Source organism: Lonchura striata, chromosome 6 (genome assembly GCF_050655825.1).
Source record: "Lonchura striata isolate lonStrDom1 chromosome 6, ASM5065582v1, whole genome shotgun sequence".
In the NCBI taxonomy this organism is placed as follows: Eukaryota; Metazoa; Chordata; class Aves; order Passeriformes; family Estrildidae; genus Lonchura; species Lonchura striata.
Genome location: NC_140708.1, coordinates 19,070,784 through 19,096,083, shown reverse-complemented (window position 1 = coordinate 19,096,083; position 25,300 = coordinate 19,070,784). Strand labels below are relative to the sequence as shown.

Genomic DNA, 25,300 nt, shown 5'->3' with positions numbered 1-25,300 from the left:
CAAAGAGTAGAGTTGTCATTTCTTGACATAATTATTTAAAACTGTACCCTTCTTTGGTTTATAGGTATATGAATTGTGCTTCCAACTGTTTCATATTTCAAACTTAGGGATGCAAAGCAAATGTGATTCGAGAAAATATGTTAAGACTATACATTTTTACATTGCGTATGATATAAATAAAATGAAATTATGGTGTATCAAAGTCCATAATTTCATATTTTAAAGGTCTGGATTCATGATAATTTAATCTATATTATAAAATGTGCATATATCCATTTAAGTGTGTTGCTATGAATAGATACACACTGTCATAAGTCTCTTTAAATATGACTGGGTCAGTCTGCTTTTAGAAAATACATATATTTCCCAATATTTCTCAAGCCCTCCTCTCCACAAATATTTTTTTTGTCTTTATGCATTTTTAAGGTTAACATTTTCATGTGTTTTAGTTTTGGTGGTGAAAGAAAGCAGATGGCATTTGGTCACCAGTAACAGTCTTGTAGTTTATAGGGCCAAATCACTGGCAGATATCCTTAATTATACTTCCAAGTAACAAACTTTATATTAAATGGAATTATTCTGCTTCCTTGCAGCTTTACCAAAAGCATCTTGTCCACTCACTGTAAGGGTGCTCTGTACTGCAAAAAACGCATGGCATGGGTGTTTTGAATATTTTTTCACTCTCAGATGCATTATTTTCATCACAAGTTATAATTATGAAACCTGACATAGCATTTGTTCTCTAAGGAACTAAGATGGAGACACTGCAGCAGAAAGGCAAGTCAAATATCTGCATTCCATTTAATAAATGTCTGTGATTCATGTCCATTGTGTTACTTGAAGGGTAGAAGGAGATTATTTTATTATGATAGGAAGAGTAAATATTTAAGCAGTACCATTAAAGAAATAAGGTGAGATAAAATCTGCAGTGTTGCTTTCAGATCATTGGCAGTATTCTTGTGTTTAAGCTCATAGGAAAAGCTCTTTATCAAAGTGAGTGGTGCTGATATATGCTTCTATTAAAGTCAGATGAGGCATAAGGAATGATTTTAATAATTTTTATCCCAAACTATTTAACAAGAATCATACTATCTTGAATAGATATGTTCTACCTGCTTCCATTAATATAGGCAAAACATTTTTGCCAATGTATCTCATAGAACTTCCCCCACATCCCCCAAAATAGGAAAATAAGGCTGGTTTTAAAGAGTAATAAAAGGAGACAGATAAAACTTTGGAGAACAGCTGCATTGCTCTCAATCTTTTTGGTTTTACTATTGCCATTGTATAGAGATCTTGGTGTATGTATTTATGGAATTTGAAGAACATGCAGAGTAAAGGGCTTCTAAAGTGTAAAGAATCATTGTGCCAGTGAACTGCTAGCTCATAAGATATCTTATTGAGAGAGCTTCCATAGAACAGGGTTCCTTATTGTCAGATGTCAAAATTTCACATACCAAACCAAGGGCACAAACTTAAGACTCCAATCTAGACTGTGATGCAGTAAACTAGTATTTACTTCAAGGACGTTGTAGCAGTCATACATTCAAACATTTTGGTCTTTGGAAAGTTTAGGTATTTTAAGCAGAAGTCTATAACATATTTTGTTCATAACCTGCTGTAATTCCAGCTGTCAAGAGGGAGGAATAGACGTGTGGGTCATATGTATATTAGGGAGGGAGAAAGACTCTTCTTCAGTCTTGGTTCTTACATTGATATTTCTTATAAAGCATCCTCATATGTTCTTTGGGCAGGTATTATGTGGACTACATTTCACTATCTTAATTGCTATTAAAAATACAGGAGGAAAAGGTGATGTCTCTTTACTAAAATTATTCCCTTAAAAAAAAGTATATGATTGTCATGAAGCCTGTGCCATTTTAGCCATTAATGCTCCCAATGCATTTTTTCAGATAGGAAGGGGTGTTATTGCTGGAGCTCTGGCCTGAATCCAGTTCAGGTGATTACATGCTGCCTCTATGGATTTCTCTACAGTCTCCATGTACTGAGGCATTCTTCTCCACCTTCTGCCCTAACCTTTTCTGTAATGTTACAGTGTGCTAGTTAACCAGCTGCTACTTAGCACCTGAAAAGTGTATATCTTTCAGTAGTAGTGAGCAAATGATCTCTTTGTAAGACTTAATATTTGTAAAGCACTTTAAAATTCTCTGATGAATGGCAATAGGAACTGTCTATAATTGATGTCTCCACTTATATGAAGAAATTATTGTGACAACTTCTTTATTACCCCTGGGTTGTTTTCTTGTTAGTTTTCTTTTGTTGTTGTTTGTTTGGTGTTTTTAAAAAAAATTCATTTGTGGGTTCAGATAGATGGAAGCTTCAATAATTAGATGCTGGCTTTTGTATTGTCTAATTCTATTCAACAAAATGCCATTCAGCAGAATGTAACACCATGATATCCAAAAATAGGATCACAATTGTCTTAGATTCTTAGTGGATCAATAATATGGCACTGGCAAAACTCTTGGTCAGCTTTTGTCTATTTTATTCCTAAAGGTGTTTGTTTTTTTTTTCCTGGACCTTAATACACTACTGTGTACTCAGTACTCAGTCATTTTGGTGAGTTATTCTCATTGAAATAGTAGTAGTCTTAAGTATCGTGGTTAGAATTTATGTCAATTTTTAGCCATGAAACAAAGGTCCAACTATTTCTTTCTGGAAACAGTTTGTCACAGCAATATTTCTGTAAGAAAATATCAGTGGCAAGCTATCAGTACCATAGGATCTACCTGGAATTTTGTACAAGTTTACAAGTTGGAAAGAACTGTCATGGCTGATTTTATATGTATTACTAATTTTGGCTGTGGTTGGGTGTCCCACAGTTTTCACAGCAGGCTTGGCAGTGTATTTGTGTGCTGGGTTAAGATAAGGCCTGGCTTTGCAGATTCACTGACCCATGAAAAGTTCCCCAGCTGTTAGAGAGAAATGTGGTCGCAAGGGCCACTGCCAGTGAAGACAAAGATGATTTGTTGTTGTCATCTTCTCAGAAGCGTATCTTGCAACAAGGAACAACTAAAGAATCATGACTTCATCACATAAAATGTGATGCAAATACAGCACACAGCAGCTTATCATGAAGTGAATGCTAGGTTTTGGGTTTTTTAGTGTTGCTCTAGTCAGATGGAGTCAGAGTACAGGAACTAAAGGAAAGGCAAAATGAATGCACCAATACTTCTAATCCCTTTGGAAACAGTGCAAATGCCCAAAAATAGTAGCCTAGTGCCATTTTAGATACTCTAAATTGTACAGTAGACCCCTGTAGGGATGACAGATAAGTATCTTACATAGGAGATGGAAGTTTTTTTTGAAGCCACCATGGGAGACCAGGCACAGAAACTGTAGAGTGGCTAAAACAGCAGTAGAAACTTGTGTTTAAGCAGCTGAATCCTGTCTTTCCTGTTGTGCTAAAAGAGAGATTGTGTGCTTGAAATATTGCCAGGTCAAGAACACCAGAGTATTACAAAAAATAATCCTTCCCTTCACCAACATCAGCCAGAGTGTGGTCCAAGAGTCAGATAGGGCCTATGATGAGGTCATCTCCTAAAAGCTCAAGCATATCAGTCATTCTCTCTTCATTAATGACTAAGAACATGACCAATTTAAAGCTGGTTTATTAATTATTTCAGGAAAAATATTAATAATTTGTTTTCAGAGAAGGGCTAATATTTCTTCCCTTGTCTCCACCCTTACCAGAAATGTATAGGCCAAAGGGCTATTTTGTAAGAAATCCTGAACATTTTTGCTTCTGAGTTTCTAAAATTGCTCCCTTTGTCAAAGAGAAAGGATATAGCACAGTTTCATCTGCTCCCTTAAAATCATATTGAAGTTACAGATTCTGGTTCCACTTCCTGAATTTTAACTCAAGCTGATGCTAACATTTTTTAAATTTTGTCCATCTTGCAGACAGTGGACATGGCATAAATTCTTTAAGATTTGGTGATTTAGCTCAAGGATCTGTGTTTCAGAGGAAAGTCAGGGGTTCATTTTGTGGATAAAAAACTAAAAAATATTTGTGACTGAGGACTGGTGTTCTCTTTGAAGGAATTAGTGAGATACAAAACTTTTGCAGTAAACTGTTGCCCTAATTTATTTTATTCATCCTAGAAAAATGTTCATAGGAAAACATAAAAATAGTAATCAACTCTGTAATTAGAAACGTGTCTAAAAATAAATAAGGAAAATATCAATCACACTTCAAAAATGACATCCCTTTGAATCCTGTTCTGTGAATTATCTGTTTTAGAAGTGGGTTTTCTTGAGACTTTAGCAGACAGAGAATCTGTCCTTAAGTGATATGCATTTCATTTTCAAATGTGTATAAGGTATGCTTTAGTTCAAATGCATTAAATGTCTTTACATCAAGGAACCTAGCAAAGGCATGTGCACTGTCCTCCTAAAGATGATTTCATTTCTCTTTCAGCCTTGGTGGGATTTGAAAACCTTAGGAATTCTTTCTTGTAAAAGAACCTGTGGGATATTTGCTTAATGATTCAATTACTGTTGCCTTTGTGATGTTAACTTAGGAGCTTGAAGCAAGAGATTGAGTTTTTCCTTATGTCAGTACAGGAAACTATGCTATGTATCCTGGTAAATTTCATTAGAAAATATATAATTTAGGTTAAAATAAGGGGTAAATTCAGGACTGAGAAATTAAGACTTTTTTTTCTTCACACATTATAAGACTAAACATTCAACTTTGCTCATGTAGCAGTTACAAACAGTTCACTGTGTAGGCCAAATGCTCTCTAATGCAGTAAAATTAAGAAATAATATGCTTTGAAAGTGATTTATGAGTGTGGTTAAACTGCCAGATTTACAAAGAAATAGTTCAGATCTTGGGAAGCCTCAGGAGTCACGTCAAAAATGAATTTGACCGTGATTTAAACTGCTACTTTTCTTACATGACATTTAATATGTGTACTTTGGAGGCCCATATGTCTTTAATAAAATAGCATTAAGTTTTAAATATGATATGAATGCAGTTAGTTTCTAAATTCATAACCTTTTCTACAACTCCAAAATGCTAACCAATAAGGGAGTCACACATGCAATAAAACATAAACCTTAGAAAATAGTTTTTTATTAGAATGGTTAGACATTTGGCAGCTGAATTGTAATGTAATAAATACGTGCAGCCAATGTGGGCTTATCAGTCTTTGTTTACACTGTAAGCAACTGGGACCAGACAACTGATTATAGCTGAGGAGCAAAGGTCATGAAAAGAATATTTTGTCCAGTGAATCTGTGCTTGCTGGGCAAACCATATAATGCTAAGAAAAGGAATTTATTAAAAAGAAGCACCACAGCATGCTTCCCAGTTGAACTTGGTAGAGAATATAATGTTTATTAGGGAGTCATATACTTTAAGACTGTTCTGAAGTACTAAGTGCTTCAAAAATCATGAAAATACAGACATGAAAGAAACATACACCATTTACAAAGGATTTCAATGTTCAGCAAATGGTGGCCAAAAGAGTTCAGTATTTCACGAAAACAGCAAAATGGGAGTTCTGTCTATGCTGAAATTAATAATAACAAAATAATGCTATAATATTTTAAGGGGTATTTTTTTTTGTGCAATTTGAGGTATTCCACTAATATTGTTAAAATAATGTATTTTGACATTACTTTCTGAAACAGTAGCTAGCCCACAGCAAAAACAGCTTTGCAGGTAGCTTGAGCTTTTACTCAAAACAGCAAATTCAGGTTTGCTTGTTGAGTTCCTCTACTTATTCAAAATGCATAGAACAATACTCCAACAACAGACTACTTTCTAGGTAGTCTGACTTTCTAAAGAAGGCTTTTGAAATGGTATGGGAGTAATGAAAAGACATTTTCTGTGTACTCTGAAGTGTGTGGGTAGGTTGGGCATAAAATCTTAATTGTGGTATACTTTTTCCTTCAAACTGTTTTCAGTGATTTGATTTCTGGTTAGTGTGGCTCTAGAAAATTGACAAAAACTAAATTTAAAAAGTCTGCTTTGAGATGTATTGCAAAGTATATATTCATATGCTAATCTCTATTCCTCCAGAATTATGGGTCCCCTAGAGCATCCAAAAAATTATTAACAGCATGTAATCCAGTTTGAATGCATCTTTACTCTGTTAGCCAGATCTTTACATAATACAAATCATTCTACCTATAAAAGCACAAATATGTTATTGTTCTCAACAGGCAATTTAATGCAGCTATAGGGAGGAGAGTAAGAGAAAAGAAGATTACAAGCTAGCTGATCAGGCTTTTATTTCTCTTAAATCTCTCAGCATTTCTCTGTGGTTGTACTTGTTTAAAGATTGTATACAACTGTGCTGTCTATATGATTTGGAAAGCAAATCAGCCTAAATATGAAGTTTCAATGGGTGTAGTTTTTAGGGGATTTGATACATTTATCACAAATATACATTTTACCCCAGAAGCAGTGCTGAACCTGTAATCTTTTTTCTTATAATTCTTTTGAAGACTCCAGTTTTGCTGTAGAGAACTCAGTTATTTTTGCCACCCAGTTGTGCAGCTTTAGCTGTAGAATAGTTATTACAGTTAATTATTTTCTGGAGGGTTTTCTCAAAAGGATTATTTGTGTGAATACATTCAGAAAGCATATGAAGAAGGAAGAAACCCATTTTATTGACGCAATACACAACTGTCTCCAGTCATGCAGTGGAGGTAGGATCCTGCTCCAGTGGAATTATGTAAATGTGACAAAGTTTAACTCACAATTCTTGTAAGCAGGAAGGTGGGTCCACTCTGGCATGTGTTGCAAATTGTAGTTTTTTATTGTTATGTTCTGCTGTATTATTCCTTGCATTATTTTGCCACCTGACTCTCACTGTATAGTTTTGCATCTATATGACAATAATTCTTCTTTGCTCCGTGTTGCTTTATTTTCCACTAGGCATGTGCCATTATGTTATACATCTACTACCTAATCACCAATGATTGAAAATTTATGTGAAATGTTTAGATATGAGTAAGCAGTCAGCCCATTATTATTAATTACATACAGATAATAAATGACATAAATGTTGGCTTTGAACTGAAAGGTGAAGGCACTAAAACAAGATAAATCTGTCTAGGAAGAAGAGTGGAGTAGGAGAGGCAGTGAATGTTCCTATTCAATCCCATCAAACATGAACTAGAAGAAACTGTACGTAATTCAGTAGAAAAAAAAATAATTTCTGAGTTTGAAATAGGATGTCACCTGCATGTTTTAGTCCAGTCCTATCACCACTCCTTTGGAGTGTATTTGCTGCCAAGTCTTAGAGCTGTTCTTGGAGAACTTCCTAACTTTGCATGCATTTTGGCAGGAGTTTTGTGCTTTCTCTCATATTGCATATTGTTTAACAGGTCATAGTAGCAATCCAATGCCCCAAGACTGTTCAAATTTTTAAATATCTTGCTTTTGTATAATAGCTCCCAGCTTTTTCCCTTCCTCTTATGTGATAATTTTTCATATCTTTATGGTCTGAGTAAGACTCTACAGGGCTATTTCTTCTAAAAAATAAGTCTAATATGTTATGCGCAATTTTGAAAGATGGAATGCTCTAATAGGGTAGGCAAAAACACTGTATGTGTGACACCAATTTTTTCTTTCACATGGAGAAAACCTTTGAATCCACTTTTATGTCTGTTGAGGAGGCTCTGAAGGAGTAGTCTGCTGGGTGAGTAGTAGAAACAAATGTAGATCTGTGCCATTTCAAATGGTCATTCCAAAGCAGAACACATTGAAATGTCTGCATGTGTTGTTCTAGTTTCAAACAATCATTCTCTAAATATAAACAAGTTCTGCATTGGCAAGATTTTCAGCAGCAGCTATACAGGTAATAACCTGAGAGGAATACTTTGGGTTTTGTTGTTTATCTCTGAGGGTAGAGATCTTGTACAGGGTGAGAAAATAATTCAGATTTTTAGTAGAAAAATGTCTTTAAATTGAGCTCATGTGCTAGGCCAGTATGGTGCATGGTTTCTCAGAAAAGAACACACCTAACTTTCTGGGAAGCATTGCTGCAAGGCCATTGGCATTTGCGAAGTAAGGAAAGAAAAAAATAGAATTAATTTTATTTTCCTGATTTATTTTTGAACATGAAACTAGGTATGTTATGTTTCATAACAACTTTTTTTGATTTAAAGGCAACAGCAACATAGCTTTTTGGGTCTTTTTCTGCCCCATATGTTTACCAGTCTCTCTGGAGAGACCGTCTGAAGACTTGTTGTTTATGTGAAGTGCTCTTTTGCTGTGCTCTTTCCTCCACCTCCCTGCAAGCAGAAATGAATAGATATGTTGTTGGTAGAGAACTTACTTGCTTTGTCCTCTTGAGGTCATATTTTGGCAAGTGGGAAGTCTATTTTTTGATTTGATAAACCCCTGGTGGAATATGGTTTGGCTTGTAAAACTGCTGTACACAGAGCCAATGGTTGTCTTGTCCTTTATAGCCTGCTCTTCCACCTTCTGCCCAGAATTCAGGGGAAACCAACCATCACTGGCTGAGGCAGTGTCATATGAGAACTGCTGAAAATTTATGGAGCTCTAATTAAACCTCAAATGCACTAATTCAAGCCCTATAAATCTTGTGTAATACTGGTACAGTTAAGGTAACATGAGGGCTGATGTGGTCTGGGAGAACAAGGCAGATGCCTGATGTTGTCTGCAGTTTTACAGCTGGGAAGCAGTTATGTTGCAATCTAGGCTGTCCTGTGATCCCAAAGATAGTTCATAGATGTTCATTTAAAGTTTACTTTCAGTCAGGGAATGTTGAAATGTTGTGGGCAGCTATTACAAATTTGACAAGTCAGATTTCTTTTTTGGCTTTCCTTGCTGGGGAAAAGGTTTGGTTGAAGATTTTGCCTATACTACAGTTACGTGGAAGTGAGAGTTGTTTCTTCTAACCTGTGTATCAATAACAACAGTGAAAACACTGCATTATCAGGGCTACTGTTTACTGATGCATATATATCTGTTTGGCATGGCAGAAAATATTATACTTTTGTATGCTTTCTTAAAGAAATAGATTAATCAAATATTAATATGCCATATAAATTGAAAATTATAGCTACTTAATCTGAAGATGTAGAAGAGTTTAAATTGATAGTGTATCATTTTTTAATCCATAATATTAACATGGTGGAGTATTTTAGTTGGTAGAAACCTGTTTTAATGAGAATAAAAATTATTTATTTTATTATCCCCATGACTGCACTTCTTGGCCTAGGATGAAGGGCCACCCCTTTGTATCTCTAGTAAAATCCTGCCTGTGATGTAGTGGCTAGAAACAATTTACATTATCAGTAGAGCCAAGATTTCATGTTTTCTCTTCTGCACTACTCAAAGAAATACTTATTTTTCTGATGTAATTTGTATTGGAGAGGGAATTTTTTAAAAAGGATTATGGACTATGTGTTTGGCTTACATGTAGGCTTTCAGTGCTGGTTCTTCTCCATCCAGAAACAAGTCAGAAAAATAGCATAATCACTTTTTGCTGTGTTGCTGCCATAGTAAAGCCTGTCTATCAACAAAAGCAGATGGACCAGGTAAAAAGAAAATCTTGTACTCATAAGGCAGCCTGTGAGCATAAGATACCACTATTGGAGGATTGGTAGTGTGGCCCTGATGTGACTCTTGTGTGCAGATTCAGACATATGTTTGTGTGCTATTTCCAGCCCTCCAGGCTTTGAGAAGGTTTTTTGAAGGCTGAGCTCTGTTGTCTTTACAAAATCTTCCCCTTCTCTAGGTTCTGTATATGTTGAGAAGTCTTTTAAAGCCCTATGTCAGAGCTGCTCTTCGTGTGAAGTCTTTATAAATATTTATATAGCCCTACTGAGGAAGAGTCAATCCATTAGACTGCTTTAGGCTAAGATTAGCACTTCTGAAGCCTATTTAACCAGATATGAGTTTACTTTATTTAATAACATTAAAGAGATAGTAAAAGAAAGCTTCTTTATCAGATAATAGTAAGATCCATGAAACAGGTTTATTAATGTCTAACTATCAAATTATACTTGCCTCAAAATTCATGGAAGTAGCATAGTAATTGCCTATTTGATTTCAGGCAGATTAACATGCTTGTAATGGTGAATCTGTTTCCTGTGTGTGCAAGGCCCTTGATGAGGTCAGCAGCCAGCCCTGCTTTCTTAATTCACACCCAATGGAGCAGTGCTGGTCTGAGATTGAATGGCAGCTGATGCCAACTTCTTTTTTTCTTTTTCCTTCTCAAATATTTTATGGTGTTCATGCAGAAGCATCTTGTGATTCATACTTGACTCATACAGATAAACGTACCAATACTTGCCACAGGCAACTTGCACATGTAGAAGTGAAGTGAAACAGCATCAAGGTAGATGTTGGGCTGCTAGTGGTCCAACACAGGCTGAAGATTTCCTGTCTTACTGTTAACTTCTAGGGGAAAAAAAAGATATTTTTGGATATTTTTGGTAACACTGGAAACAAATCTCCCAGACAGAATCATAAATTTATGGTTATTTTTGAAGACCTATATAAAGAGTAAGTGTATTTTGAGTTTATTCAATATGCCACATCAGTCATTACATGTCTGGATGTCTATTTATAGTAACCATCCAACCACATACCTCTGAAACAACCATTTCTTTTAATTTATATATATTTATTATCCCTGAGTCTCTAGTTTGTTTTCAGAATTTTCTTGGCAGTAATATGAGAGTTCAGTAGATCCTGAAACCATGAACTGAGAACTATGCAATCAAGAAAACTGTTCTCTTTCCACCCTTCCCCCCCTGCTCTAGACTAACATCTAGAACATCTAGACTAACATCTAGAACTGACATCTATGCCACTCAGAGAAAGAGACTTTGAGAGACAATTGTATCAAGTAGAATCTTCATTCCTTCTAATTACTGTTTCTGAAGTAAGAAGAGATTAATGCAGTTTCTCAGTTCACAGCCTAGCCACTCCTACCACACAAATTGGGGTTTTTGTTTCTTTTGAACAAAGGTATTCAAATCTCTCTTTCTATCTCTATTTCTCTACCCATCCCTGCTTCCAAAGTAGGGCAGACTGACTCCCATAAATGGATTAAAATACTTTTATAGTGCAAGAAAATGCAGTAGTGCTGAAACATTTTCTTTGCAGTCTACCTTGGTTTGGAAAGACAGGTGTCTGCTAAGGAAGGAAGGAGCCTCCCCTGAAATGGAAAGAATACAGACCCCCTCCCTCCAAATTATTATACAGCTGAAATTAAGGGGGGCTCTCAGGCAAAAATATGGGAGCAGTTCTTTATTAGGGAAGAAAATAAAAAGATAAACAATGCAGTGAACCAAACAACACTGACAGAATCAGAATACAACCTGACACCCTGTTGCTCAGGGTGTTGGAGGCAGTTCAGTTGGGAATTGTGGCTGCAATCCTCCTGGAGTGGCAGGTGTGGTTCTGTTGGAGCAGTGATCCTGTAAAAAAGGGGTGTAGTCTTCCTGCAATGGAAGAGGGAGCTGCTCCTCTGGGAAATCCAGTGCAGGAAAAGCCGTGCTGGTGTTCCAGAAACTCCAGATTATATCCAGGTAGAAATGCTTGGCTCCTTCCCTTTGGGCGGACCATCTCACAATGGGATGTTATAATTCTTATCAGTCATGCAGTGACATTATCAGCAGATGTCTCCCCTGAGAGAGGATTGGTTGTGGAAGAGATAATGAAAACTGCTCACTTAACATAAGGCAACTGCCATACAGATGGGAAATAGAATACATCTTGCCTTTTAATCTGGGACACAGTCACAACAGTTTAGGTTAGTTTGCCTTCTGCTGTGTCTTTCCCTCTGCCACACTCTCTAGACAAAATGGAGGCTGTATTAGAAGGGCTTGTATTTTCAGGAATAACTTTTTCTCTGTTTATTGTGCTTGTTGTAGCCCTATATATATACTGTACACTCTTTCAATGACATACAGTTGACTTTTGTTTTACATGAACTTTCTGCAGCCACTATCTACAAGTTCTATAATTGAATCCTCTTTTAATTCCCTTTGAGTTGTCTTCTGTAACTGCTTTTTTCCCTCTTTTTCATTATACTTGTTCCTCTAAATAAGGTCATAACAGGAAGTAAGACTCAAAGTAGCAACTGTAGGATTTTAACTTTAAATTTATTTTGCTTAATTTTATTTTTCTGAACATCTTTAAAGTTGGTTCAGTAATGTCATAACTTCAAGTTCTTCCAAATAAAAAAAGAAAAATAATTTTTATTTCTCCAATTCTCTCTCTTTTTGAGTGACTAAAATATGGTAATTTGGTTTGTAAAGAGGACATCTGCTGGGTTTTTGTCACCTTAGATTTGCACTTTGGTTGCTAATGAGTAGAGCTGCAGCACTTGCCCTTGAGAAGTGAAAACAGGCTGTAAGTGTGGAGAGAAGGTGACTGGGAAAATCTGGATAGCAACTCACTATCCCATTTTCTTTAAAACAGCGTGACTATAAGTTGCTTTGAGCAGCAATAATTGAGAAAATTTTGCAAAAATCCAAGAAAAACAGAAAAGAAGTGGATGACTGTTAACTGAATTTGAGTAACCTAGAAGTGTAAACAAGTTTGGATTTATTTCTCTTATGGCGTCAGAGAAGTTGCAAAAATTTAAGATAAGATCAATGTTTCCATTACTGAGCAGCTGTACAGAAGGAAAGTCCTCACTAGATCTTCTGAACACAATCCAGTTAAAGCAGCCTCATGCTTCCTGAACACTTTAACAATTAAAACACCTATTAACACACGTTTATGAAAGTCAGGGACTTTTGTTTGCTGTAAATCAATAAATACCACTTTAGTTAACAAATTCTGTGTCTTGAAGAACTATGTCTCCGGGTGATTATAACTGCTTGTGACTATTTTAAAGTACTTTTGGGTGAATTTAATCCTATCTAGTAGTTCCACGTTAATATAGCATTTCTGTGTAAGTCTTATCAAAAGTGAACACATTTTTAATAGAAACTCTGTGAGTGTTGTATCACTGTATTTGTCTGACTAATGTTAAGAAAGATGAAAGTTTTACATACCATCCCAAAGATAACAAGAGGTCACACGGCAAGTCCCACATCTACAGATTAGTTGCCGCTGAAGATCTGAGTCATGTTTTTCATATAAATCATGTGGAATGGCCCATTATGAACACCTTGTAAAACTCAAAAGGCTTTATGATTGTTAATAGCTTCTGTGGTAGTGATTTACGGGCTAATTTGAGACAAAATATGTTGCAATGTGAGCTAAGAGAATATGTTATCCTATCTGCATAAATAATAGTATGTTATTGGTTGTGCACTTCAGAAGCAAGTGGAAGGTGCATTATCTTATATCTTCCAACTAGATTTAATATTTCAACTTTTACTTATGACTTAAATCAACCTGGTTAGGGACAAAATGTAAAGTTGAATCATACATTAATTTTTTCCCCTTCTTGTTATCTATCACTGTACTAACCTATGAACTAAATGTAAGTTGTAACACTTGTAATCAGTCTGTAACTGCAATTTATTCAATTGAAAACCATCTTATTAGTGTAAAAATAGTTTCAAGAGACATTTTTATAATGACTGTGATAAAACTTTGATGTATCCTAAAATGTGTGCAATGTAAGACATTTATAATAGCCCCAAGTGTAATATTAACACAGCCTTTTAATGCATGTAAAAAGAGATCAGATAGTTTTGATTATATTACCCAATATAGGTTGGATTCTCTTTTAGATTTAAAGCATTGCTTGCTGGTTCTAAATGTCAAAATTATTGGAATTTGAAGGCAGGTAAATGAAGTCCCTGCTTTTGAGACTGCCCTGTCCTGGGCAGGTACAAAGAGGCCAAAAGGAGTTACTAGATTCTTACATGGCCAGTGTCCCTTTATGCATGCATGGATGTTGGTTTCTGAATCCTGTTGCAATGAGATCTTGTCCACTAGAGATCTGGTGATAAATTCCAAATGATAAATCAAGAGATAAATAGATAGATATCCCATCACCCTGTGTGGATTTTTTAATATAATGGGAGTTGCAGAAGTTTCAGCCTTTTAATTTTTTTTTATTTTTTAATTTAAATTCATTTTTAATTTGTTATTTAAATATATTTAAATTATGCCATTGTAACGACAGGAATTTAAATTCTCAAAACAGCTGAATGGAGCATTTATGACTGGCTTTTGTAGAAAGCTTCTCTAAATTATATGAAAGGATGGGAAAGAATGTTACCACTTTCCCTTCAAAATTTGTCTCATAGTTGCATGCTTCTCTATCTGTTGAAAATTTTGAAAAACTTCTTCTTAAGAATTTCTTCTTAAGAGTTGAAGTTTCTTTATAATCTTCAAATTTTAAGAATTAAAACCTCTCCTGCCCGTCATTAAGTGTAAAGGCCTTAATGTACATTTACATTACTGAGACATGGTCTTTCATTTGGCATGACATTATTGCATGAATGTTTCTTTTTAATCCTTTGTGTGTTACTTTTCCAAAACATTTCTTTAGTGACCTTCTTATCTCACACAAATTCATCTTTTTTCAGAGAATTTCCCTGACTTTTCTTTCTTCTATGATTATATTTCATTAAAGTAACCAAGAACAAATTTCCCTGTGTTTCTAGGAAATCTATCTGTGTTTGATAAACCAGTAATTGCAGGTTATTATTACTTCTTTGTAAGGTGATGAAATAATTATTTATAATAACTGTTTAAAGTATTGTTAGATTTTGGATTCTGTATCCTTCCATAAAATAATATTACATTTAGAGTGGTTACATAGCAATTTCACTGTATAAGAATGAATTTATGGTGGTCTGAAAGAAAGTATGTTGGGGGGGAAAAGGGGGAAGAAAGATAAAAACAATTCTGAAAAGTGATTATTTAAATGTATAGTGTGGCAAGATATTCTCAAAAGCTTTTTGCTATAAATACAGAACTAATTGTCACCTAATTTTCTTGAGTATTTCTTAGTGACTCTTCTTTTTTAGTGAAAAATTCGTAATAGGGATACCTGCACTAATTGTTCAGACAGTTGTGTGACTGATTCCTTTCAGAGTTGATAGTGATTAAGAATGAGTTTTGCTAAGGAAACTAGCATTTCAGCATTATATAAGATGGTTTTATTTGGATTGACATTTTGGGTTCAAAATTCTGCAATTTAGCTGCATTTTATGAAATATATTTTAAATAATTTAATTTACAAATATTAAAATATTAAAGTTGTCACACCCTGTGGAAGAGTAGTTTAAGTACCTCTATCCTGTGTGTGCTGTAGAAACCTCACAGTCCCTTTGTGAAGTAGGTGAGATGTCTGGAGATAATACTGCTGAGATGAAGATCAGTTGTTCATCAGAAGACTCATTCTAGGATGATTATGTTGGAAAATCCTTTCCCATAAATCTTGCTGTGAATCACTTGAGTAAAACCCATTATATGTATTATAGGCAGTCTGTCTTATCTGGTGTTGGTCATACCAAGCTATGATGTGTAGCCAGAAGGATGTGAAGGCTTGATGAGAGACAACTTCCAGAGTTAATATTCTGCTTTCATATTGCAGGACATGTGAGTAGTCTGAATTCCATACCAGCAGAGAAATAATTAAATTTCCCAATTAAGATCAAACTGCAGAATAGCAATTGGCTTCAGAAAAAAAAAAAAATCTAGTATTATTTAAGCTAGAAATTACTCTCAGTGGCCAGGTCTTGGCCGATAGTTGGACATCACTGTTTTTTGGAGGGATGTGCTTCTCTCATCTAGTACTGAATAGAATAGACTCAGTTAAGCTTGTCAGAATTTCTTTTATTCCCTAGTTAAAACGTTATATGTGTTATTACCTTATATGTGCCAGTAAGAAATAAATTTGGGCTGAAACATCTCCACCACCTTCACCTCAAATCTTTGCCCAAGACATTATTGAAAAATAAATGCAAAACCTGAATTATTTATTTGTGCAGAGAAAACTCCTGTAATTTTAAGATTGCTGGAAGAATCAGCTGTTATAAATCACAAAACCATGTACATATGGTGAAGAAAGTAGCTCAAAAGTAATGTAAAATCTGATATAAATAAAATGTGTGTTTACAGGTTCATATTACATATGACTATGTACTATGGAATATAATAAAAAAAGATGCAAGCGCTGAGACAGAAAACCATTAACAGTATACTATTTCTCAAAATCTATAGGAAAATGCAAAGGAAATGGTAAATTTTGCAAAGAAAAAAAAGTTTGTTAAAATTTTTATCATCAGAAGATTTGTATGAACTTCCTACCTCCTCATAATAAAAACATCATCATTCCATAGGTTAGGAAAAAAAAGATGTTTTGTCTTAAGCCTGTGTGTTGCTCTCTGAGTGTCCAAGTCCAGGCTGGATGGAGCTCTGAGCTACCTGGTCTAGTGGAAGGTGTCCTGCCCATGGCAGGCAGCTGGAACAAGATGATCTTCAAGTTCCTTTCCATCACAAACCATTCTGTGATACTGTGGTTCCATTTTAAAACAATTTTTAGAAAGGCATAGCACTGTAAATGATCTGTAGAATAACTAGCTAAACTTAACTCAGAGTAATGACAGGTAGACACTGATTGAGAGATCAGTTGTCTCTGACCAGGTCAAATCTTTACAAAAAAATATGTACTATGAAGGATCTATATGTGGAACTATGAAGGACTATGAAGTGGATCTAATAAAGAGACCAAAATTATAAAATCAAAGCAGCAAAAGTGGTTGCTCTTGCCTTTTTTTTTTTTTTTGCCTTCCTCACTCCAGATCCTTGGCATAGATTTAGGTGTTATCTGAAAAGCAATTAGATTACTTGTCTTAATTAATTCATCTTTGCTCTTTTTTATGTGAGCTTTATGCCACATTTCTAGTGCATTCCATTCATTTTTTAGGAAGGTGTGTTTAGTATAATCTGTATTTATTCTACATGTTTCTTCTGTTGGATTTCAGCCATGTAAAATAAATGCTATGTTTATTATCCTCTTTGACTGCAGTATTTCAAGGACTTTCCCTCTTGGCAGCTTCTTTCCAAGTGCTCTTTATGTCCAGACCTGTCAGACTTTACAAACTGAGATGGAAAGATGTGTGTTTGACTTGCCTCCCTTGCATGCACATTCGCTTGTTTCTGATCTAACAATGTGGAATTTGGCATTATTTTGAAAAAAAATTTTAAAATTCCTGGAAGATCTGGAGCAAAAAGGGCAGAGGAATAAAGCTTTTTGAAAAACAAATTTGCCACAAAAAATGTACACATACATATAAAATATTTCTGTATTGCTGAAATCAATGTGTATTATCTATCAGGCACCTATATGACAGATGAGTTATGAAATGAAATTGGTTTTAATGCATTCTTGAAACCAGTTGTTTTATGACCATATAATTTTCAGGAAATTATAATTTTTTTGTTGTATATTCATGTGCTTTCAAAACCTGGTGGAATATTTAATTGATGCCTTGAGGGTCCAGAGGACCTTGAGGCTTCCTTTGTGCTGAAACAGCAACTCACTCAAATGGTACTAAGAACCAAAGAAACTATAGCCACAGGAATTAGTTTCTGAAGAGAGGTGCAAGCTGAGTTACAGAGCTTCTTGTATTTGTGGAACCCCAAGGACAGTGTTGACACTGTGTTCATTTAGCCTAAATTTGTGTTTCAAGAATATTAGGTAGCAGTTATTATTTCAGGTGCTTTTATCTGGACTTAAGCTCCCTATAACAACATTCATAGTTTCAGAAGAGAATGAGATGCGACAGTTTCTCAGAATAAGATTACCTTTTTTTATGTACTGTTTTTAGGGGCTTATATTAAATATTCACTTTCAGTATGTATAGGCACACAGAGTGTGGTGATTGGGGTGGGGCTGGCCCAGCCTCATCCCCATGGCACAGCTGTGAGCAGCAGGTGAGCAGCAGTGACAGCAATGAGCCAGGGAGTGCCCAGGGCACTGACCAGCACCAAAGGGAGCAGAGGCTCACAGGTGCAGTGCATCAACATGAGGGTGTAAAAGGTTGGGCTGAAGAGCAAGAAGGGCAGATGCTTGAAGCCTTCTGAAGTGGAATGGTGTTACCCTGCATGGGCAGATGTTTGAAGCCTTCTGGTGAGGTATGGTGTTACTTGGTATGGGCTGAAGCTTTGTGAAATTGTTTGGTGGCCATCCAACTGCAGCATGTGCTATGGCATATGCTGCAACAAGTAACTGCCTTTTCTTATTGGGCTTTGTTTGTAGTTTTACTATAAATTTTAATAAAATAAAAACAACAGCCTCTTTTCTGCAGTTTGGTGTTCTGTGTGCAAAAGTGAATCAGTTGCATCTGAATTTACTTTTCATTAATACTGATAGTTGTGTAGAATACAACCAAAAAATGAGATACAATCAGGGAAAAATATTTTTTACTAAATTGAAATATCAGAGGTATAAATATGCACATTGTAACAAAACCAGAGATTAATAAGCTTTTGAGAAATCTAGAGGAGAAAAAAATTGAAAGAAATTACTGAAGTTAACCCTCAAAATTCCTAATTTCTTCCTCTCTTCTGCAAAAGCTATTAGGTCTCAAAACAATATTTGACTTAGACTCGCATCCAGTATTGACACATCAGAATCTACAGGGCAGTTGATAACTTGGAAGCATATGTGGGTTTAAACTTCTAAATCCATCTGAACATCCTCTCAGCTGACACTGAAGTGAGAAGTGCAAAGCTGAGAACAATGAAATACTGGTCTTAATTCTGACATAGCAGGGACTGCCTTTCAATACAATAGTTAGGCCTGGATTTACAGCAGTGTTGAGGCAGATTTTAAGAGGTATCTTGGCAGATGTAGAAATACAGCTCTGTTTTCTCCATGCCCATTCTAAGCCAGAGGGAGTTATATTTCTATCTGCTTGGGAAGTTACTATAAGACTTGTCCTGCTTGTGTCCCCATGTTTCTATAAATGTAGAACTTCATAAATCCAAACAACTTCTACTGGTGTTGGGGTAATTATAGTTAATGTTGTCCTCTACCAAGGTTATAAGCAGGACAAATGTTTAGAGAAAAGCTATATGATGCCAGAAGAGGACTAGTTTTAGTAGGAGTGGCTTCCTGGCAGTAGTTAGGAGGCATTATGAATAGTACTTAAAGAAAAAAAAAAATGTTCTTCCATCCTACAGTGTTCTTCCAAGTGCTCCAAAAGTTAATTTCTTTCAGCATGTGTCCCCAGAAGTGTGGACTCAGCAGACCTTTGATAATCCTAGATTTTAGAGGCCTTGTTAAAGTCTACTTGATACCTTGAGCCTAAAGTTGTCCAAGCACTAGGCATTGTTGGTTCCCAGAAAAATCAGTGAAACCTGAGAATGCTCAACAGGTAATGTGCTAAAATCCCATGAAGGTTTGGCATGTTTTTGTTTTATATTTATTAGATAGGTGTTTATAAAGTGAAAAAAAAAAAACAACCCTCAACCCAATCTATTTGACAGTATGGATACAATTGCAGTGTGCCATAATAAGTATATCAGCTTATAGGAGACATTTATTATTTAGATTTATTTAGGGTTATTTTACAGTCAATCTCTGATGCTTTAGGATGATGAAATCCAAATTTAAATTCCATTTATCAAACCCACTGAAATAAACTTACATTGAAATAGCAGCATTAAGGAATTGCTTTCCCTACTCTTAATTTGGAGATTGCTATTTCTTTGACAAAGTGCTGCACCTGGCAAGAAAGTCACATCAGTATTTGATAGATGTAGCCTGTTTGAAGGTATTGACAAACATTTTGAAATTATGGTCATTATTTACCTAATGGAAAACCTTTTTAGATTATATGATTTACACCAGCAACAAGGTTTTTGGTGCAGTACAAGAATCTAGAACTAGAGGCTAGAAACCAGAGTTTAGACTTGAGAAAGTTCACTTAAGAGTCATGTTTCCCATATAAATTATATGCAGTTGTGCAAACATGTCAAACTTTGGTAAATTAAATTTGTTTAATGTAAACAATCTTTGACCAAAATAATAGCACACCTTCAGAAAAAAAGACATTATCCTTCTACTTTCATAAAGTTTCTATAACTGAATGCAAGGAAGAACTCAACCGTAACTCTATGGAGAGTTATGATTTATTAGATCCAAGTTTATAAAGCAAGCTGATAAATGTGTTTTAATTCCTTTAATTGGTCTGCATTCTAGGGACAGTGTTAAGACACGAAAACATAGATATCTTCTTTTTCACTGGCTGAAATTGCTTCAGTGCCAGAGCCCTAACAGGTGCTATTGGAATTAACTCCTTCAGTAAAGAAATTAATAGTGCAGATGATGGCTAGAAGAGTGGAAATAAATTTACTAGTACCCATATTTTTAGGGTACGGCAAAAAAGCACTGTAATTTTACTTTGAAGAATGCTTATCTTCAATGTGAGGAGGCACTTACAGTTGTAGTATCAATAAAGATTATTTTTGGATAAATCAATATGCTGTATAGAAACTGAAGTGGTCATTCCTTTTCAAACAAATTTAACACTTAATTTGTCAACAATGGGAGAAGCTGAAATTTGCATGTAGGCCTAGGACTAATCCAAATCTTTTGGTTTTTTTAATGTGTATGAATTTTGAGCAAGATTGCTAACTATTACAGGCTTTTGGCCAAGTCTCATGAAGCATTGATTGTGATGGCCCTAACTTAGGACAGTACCATGGCATATTGTAAATAATTCTGTTGATGTTTTCAGAAGTTAACCTTGTCCTGATTTCCTGGTTGTCTGAAAAATGGCTTTTCAAGAAACTGAGGTGGATTAGTAAAACTTTGATATTGCTGTGGAATTGAGGAAGAATTCTTCATAACAACCTTGTTCTAAAGAGTCCAAAACCATGGGACGTTGAACAGTGGGCTCTTTCCAAAGAAGTCTGTGCAGTGTCACAGTTTGCCAAGGGGATTAAAGATCAGTGCATACCAAAGTATAGAAGTCTAATCTCTGCAAGAAATAGGATTTCCAGCTAAAACTGGAACATTTAATTATGTTCTGAATTATGCAGATTCAAGAGATGTATTTTCCCATGAACTGGAGATATTGGTGAGGGGCTGCAAAGTGGAAACCTGATGGAGTTTGTTGCTACTGGTATGAGGAGGAAAGAGAGACCACTCGAATGTCTGAGGCATCATTACTCTCTTAGGCTAATAGGATCTAAAATACTTGCATTGAATCTGTCAGGATTTTTCAAAGCAGAAAAGGGAATATAAATTCACCCTCCCTCAAAGCAATGTTAGAACTCACCATTACAGTCCCATTATTAGTTAATGAGTCATTTATCTGCAAACCTGTGCATAACAGGGACACGGGGCCTCCAGTTTATCAGCAACTGAAATGGCTAACTAGTATGTATTGAAGCATGCAGAACTCTGTGGGCTCAAAGTCAGTTTTTGTGTCCTCATTTATAGGTCAAATCACATGCAGCTGTACTTGTTTTGCAGTTCCAGCTACCACTTGTGTGTAGATTCTCTAGAGAGAGCTTTAGTTTAAAAGGAAGAGAGAATGCAGCTCCGTTGTTGACACTGGGGTAGCTGTCAGGGACATTTTGCCTTCCACAGAGGTCATAACTTGTCACTGAATCCCATTGTTGGCAAAAAAGGGTCTGGTTTTCATGGCATTGCTATTTGTTTTTGATTTGGTCTCCTCCTGAGTGCACAGATTATAGGCCAGTAAACCTCTCTTTCACTGACTAGTATGGGAAGTTCCAGTCTCTCATAAACCTTAAATAAGTCTTAACTCCAGAATGCTGCCTTTTGGAGATTAAATTTCTCAATGTTTTGCTGTGTTTTTAGCCCAAGGGTGCTGTTGACAGAAAGCAGTGTTTTTATTCCCTGATTGCTGTCTCTCTTTATATTTTTTGTATGTTGAATTTTTCTGCATTAGTGGAGGTATCTGTGTTTGAAAAAGGATTACATTAGTCACAACTTAAGACAGATAATTTGCCCCTTTCCTTACTGACTGACAGGAGTCTAAGCTACACATAATCTTTTGAAAAAATATGTCCCTTTTGCAGCCTATTAGAAATTTCAGAACCAGAAGATTTAACCTCTTAATACATCTAATTGAAAAGCTGTTGATTTTTGCAAGTGGCAGCCAGTAGTGGTATGAGCTGCCTGAGATTTGCTGACATTGATTTTAAATTTTTTTTTTTTTTTTGCTAAACAGATCACTTCCCCCTATATTTCCCTTATTTGTGATAATTTGTAGTCTTTATGGCAGTGAAGACAAAAATGAGACTTCCTTAAACAGTATCCTTGAAGGCAAAAGAGAAATAATTTCTTTAAAACTGAATTTTGAACACTGTAATTTTGCAGAAGCAAACTTAAGCAGATCACTGGTGTTCTATTGAAAATTTTCTGTAACATCATATATCAAAAGCATAGTAAATCTATGTGGCTTTCTAGTACTCAAAGAGAATCTTTTAAATATTTCTCAAATCCTCTGAGGGAATAGTTACTAAATTTGAGCATATTTCAGTCAGTTGTAAAACTATTTTGAGTGTGAAGTGCTGGAGCTGCCTCTCAGGGCAGATGCTTGTGTCACGCGTCACTTTTCTCTCCAGAAGCGCTTCCAGAATTTTCACAGTTCTCTGTCGTGTGTTCCTCTGTCCCAGTGTGAATCTGTAATGCAAACCTGGTTTGGACATTCTGGAGAGCTACTTCCTAACACTTTAATTGATAAAGCATTGAAGCAGGGGTGCATTCTGCACTTCAGTCAGGAGAATTTTTGTCCTGCAGTAGTCCACAAGTTTGCAGGTAAAGTTAAAAGTTACTTGCTGCTTCTCTCATGGAGAAAGCTCTCTGTCTCCCATGGAAACCTTTCCTGAGATTTCCTAGTTGTCAGGGATGGGTTCAGAGTTCATAGAGCTTTTTATTGTGCCCTTTTTGAGGGATAGAGGCTGATTTGCAGCACTATTTAAAGCAAAGATGCCAAATGAAAGTTCTTCATTTTAAGTTTGTGCTTACACAAAGCTTCTTTGTGGTTTTTTAGGCCTGTCAGACTTGTCAGGCGTGGTAAGAAAAAGTATATTGTTTCCAGCACTTGGATTCCTTTCCTTCTGACATCTGCCACTCTGTAAAGATGATAAATTCCTGCCTCATTAGCCAGGGGTGTGGGATTACAGGCTGACAACACATTAATCACCAGCTTCTGTGGCAGGCTGACTAGCAATAGGCATTGTTAACAAAACTTTTCTAATATGTCACTCTTCTCTATGACAGCCTGTAATCAATCATCTTGATTGACAGTGCTGATAGATTACACTATTTATACTTTGTGTAATGAAAGATAGCGTTTCCACCTACTGTCATTTCTAGGCTAGCATTGGAGGATCACTGAATAGAAACAAACACAACAAAAACCCCAGGCCTCAGCTCAGCATTGTGGAGTTCGGTCAGACAGCCTTGTAGGTCCTTTGTGGTAGCTTTCAGATGACGTGTATTGTTGGGGAACCTGGTAAGCACTTGCCTTTAAGTAACCCTTGAACTGAGTGTTTCTTTGCTGACTTTGTTGCAATGAACTGCTGGGTCAAGTTCAGGCAGGTAGGAGACCGTGTTAATCATGTGGTGGCTGTAGCTCCTTTTCCCATCCTGTCTGTCTTGTCCTGCTGACAACCCTCCACCCCCAACCAAGATGAGAGGTGATTTAAATGTTGATGAAGTATGCGTGGTTCATGATTTAGAAGGCAAAATTATACGTGTTTCCTGTAATTGTATGGTGCAGGGAAAGTAAACATAGGGAGGAAGTGCAAAGCCAACTTGCCAAGAGAGCAGAATCTGTGTTGGAGCTTGTTTGGCTTTTGAAACATAGGAAATTAGAAACAATATCAGGATTAAAGTGCATAAGCAAATTAATGTCTTGTTTTGGTTTTGATATAGCTGTTTCTGGTTCTAGAATCACTTGATTATTACCTTTATATCTTCTTTGCTTCCTGAAGTTATTTCATTTGGCTGTAGTGGAAGATAGAGAACATCGATTATAACAGGACAGAAGTTCCTTGTAGCAAATAGCTGTTAGAATGGATTATATTTAAAAAAATTGACTCCTATAGATACATGTTGATTAATTCCAAATAAATGCCTTTATGGCTCAGATATCATTATGTCTTCATTTCTGTATGTGTTCTGAGAATTTTCTTAATCTACTTAATTGATATATTTATCTTTCTTCTCTTTCCCTGTAAGTATTTGTGGTTTTTTTTCCCCCTCATTAGAAATGTTCACATGCTAAATCACAAAAAGGAACTTAAAATTCAACCTTTGGAGAGTAGGAAATATGAGTTGGAGCCTAAATTATTGTCCTTGGGAGCTGAGCTATATTTAGGCATTTGGACAGGAACAAGAGTGGAGAAGATCATCTAAACTTTAATCTCCCTGAGAAGGGTTTCATTGTGAGGCCACAATGATTAATGAGAAACCTGACCATCTGATTAAACCCCTCTGTGTCACAGGACATGATTAGTAGGTGACAGAGACTGTAACAGTATCCAGGCAAGCCTTGTTTCTTTCACAGCTCAGACTGTTGTATGATTAATGTCCCCAAGGGCTATCTCCAGGTCAGGCAGGGATAACCTGTCAGAACAGGTGGAAGTGACAAATTCTGCAGAAACTCCTTTTGCAAAAGAGGCAGCAGCAAGAATGGATGAATGGGGAGGATTCCAGATGGGCTGGTTGACCTTTCTGTACTCTGAACAGACACCGAGAGCATCATGGGAATGAAGCATAGTAAGTATCAAAAAACTGCAGATGTTCCATAGTTATTGAAGAATTATAGCATTGCCAAGTTGCGTTGGTAAAATGCACAACACGTCAAATTATCACCACTGGTTTACACTTTCTGATATGCTGGAGGAGACTGTAGATCTAGTGTGTGTGTGTATGGGCTAGATAAAATACCACACACTGTGTTTTATGGCAAGAGGGGAAGATTCTTTGCTTGAGTACAGATAAGGCTTGATAGAGTTGATGTTTTAGTATAGCGTTTTCCTGTGCCAGTGTATATAATCTATCTCATTCTCATCAATACTGCTCCATTTAGGGCAAGACAATCTTGGAAGTTAAAATGGTTTATAAAAATCCTCATTCCTTTTTATTAGGTGGTGGTTATCTAGTAAGGTATTTTATATCTTCCAGAGTACTTTCACCTCTTAGGTCATAGGTTCAAATCCCCAGCTTAAGTATCCTGACACACTTCACCTTCAACATCACACAGCACTGAATTAGCAAGAGGATTGCTAAAGTATCATCTTTCAGACAAATAGATCTTTTCATTTAATCAAAGGAATCATATAAAATATATTTGTTGCATTACACAGGCAAAG

General features: G+C 35.9%; 1 protein-coding gene across 35 annotated transcripts in view; it reads left to right on the top strand.

Moving 5' to 3' along the window:
* The window catches only part of LRMDA (leucine rich melanocyte differentiation associated), a 728,564-nt gene that overhangs the window by 378,070 nt on the left and 325,194 nt on the right, over window positions 1-25,300 (top strand). Inside the window, exon 6 of one of the 35 annotated variants that reach the window (XM_085583484.1) lies at window positions 594-23,436. The exons of 33 other annotated variants lie outside the window; for them this stretch is intronic. In XM_085583484.1, coding sequence (XP_085439610.1) covers window positions 594-626 — 33 coding nt within the window. In that variant the 3' untranslated portion in view covers window positions 627-23,436. Of the gene's footprint in view, window positions 1-593; window positions 24,705-25,300 lie in introns of those variants that run through there. One more of the 35 variants, XM_085583483.1, reaches the window with a different exon arrangement.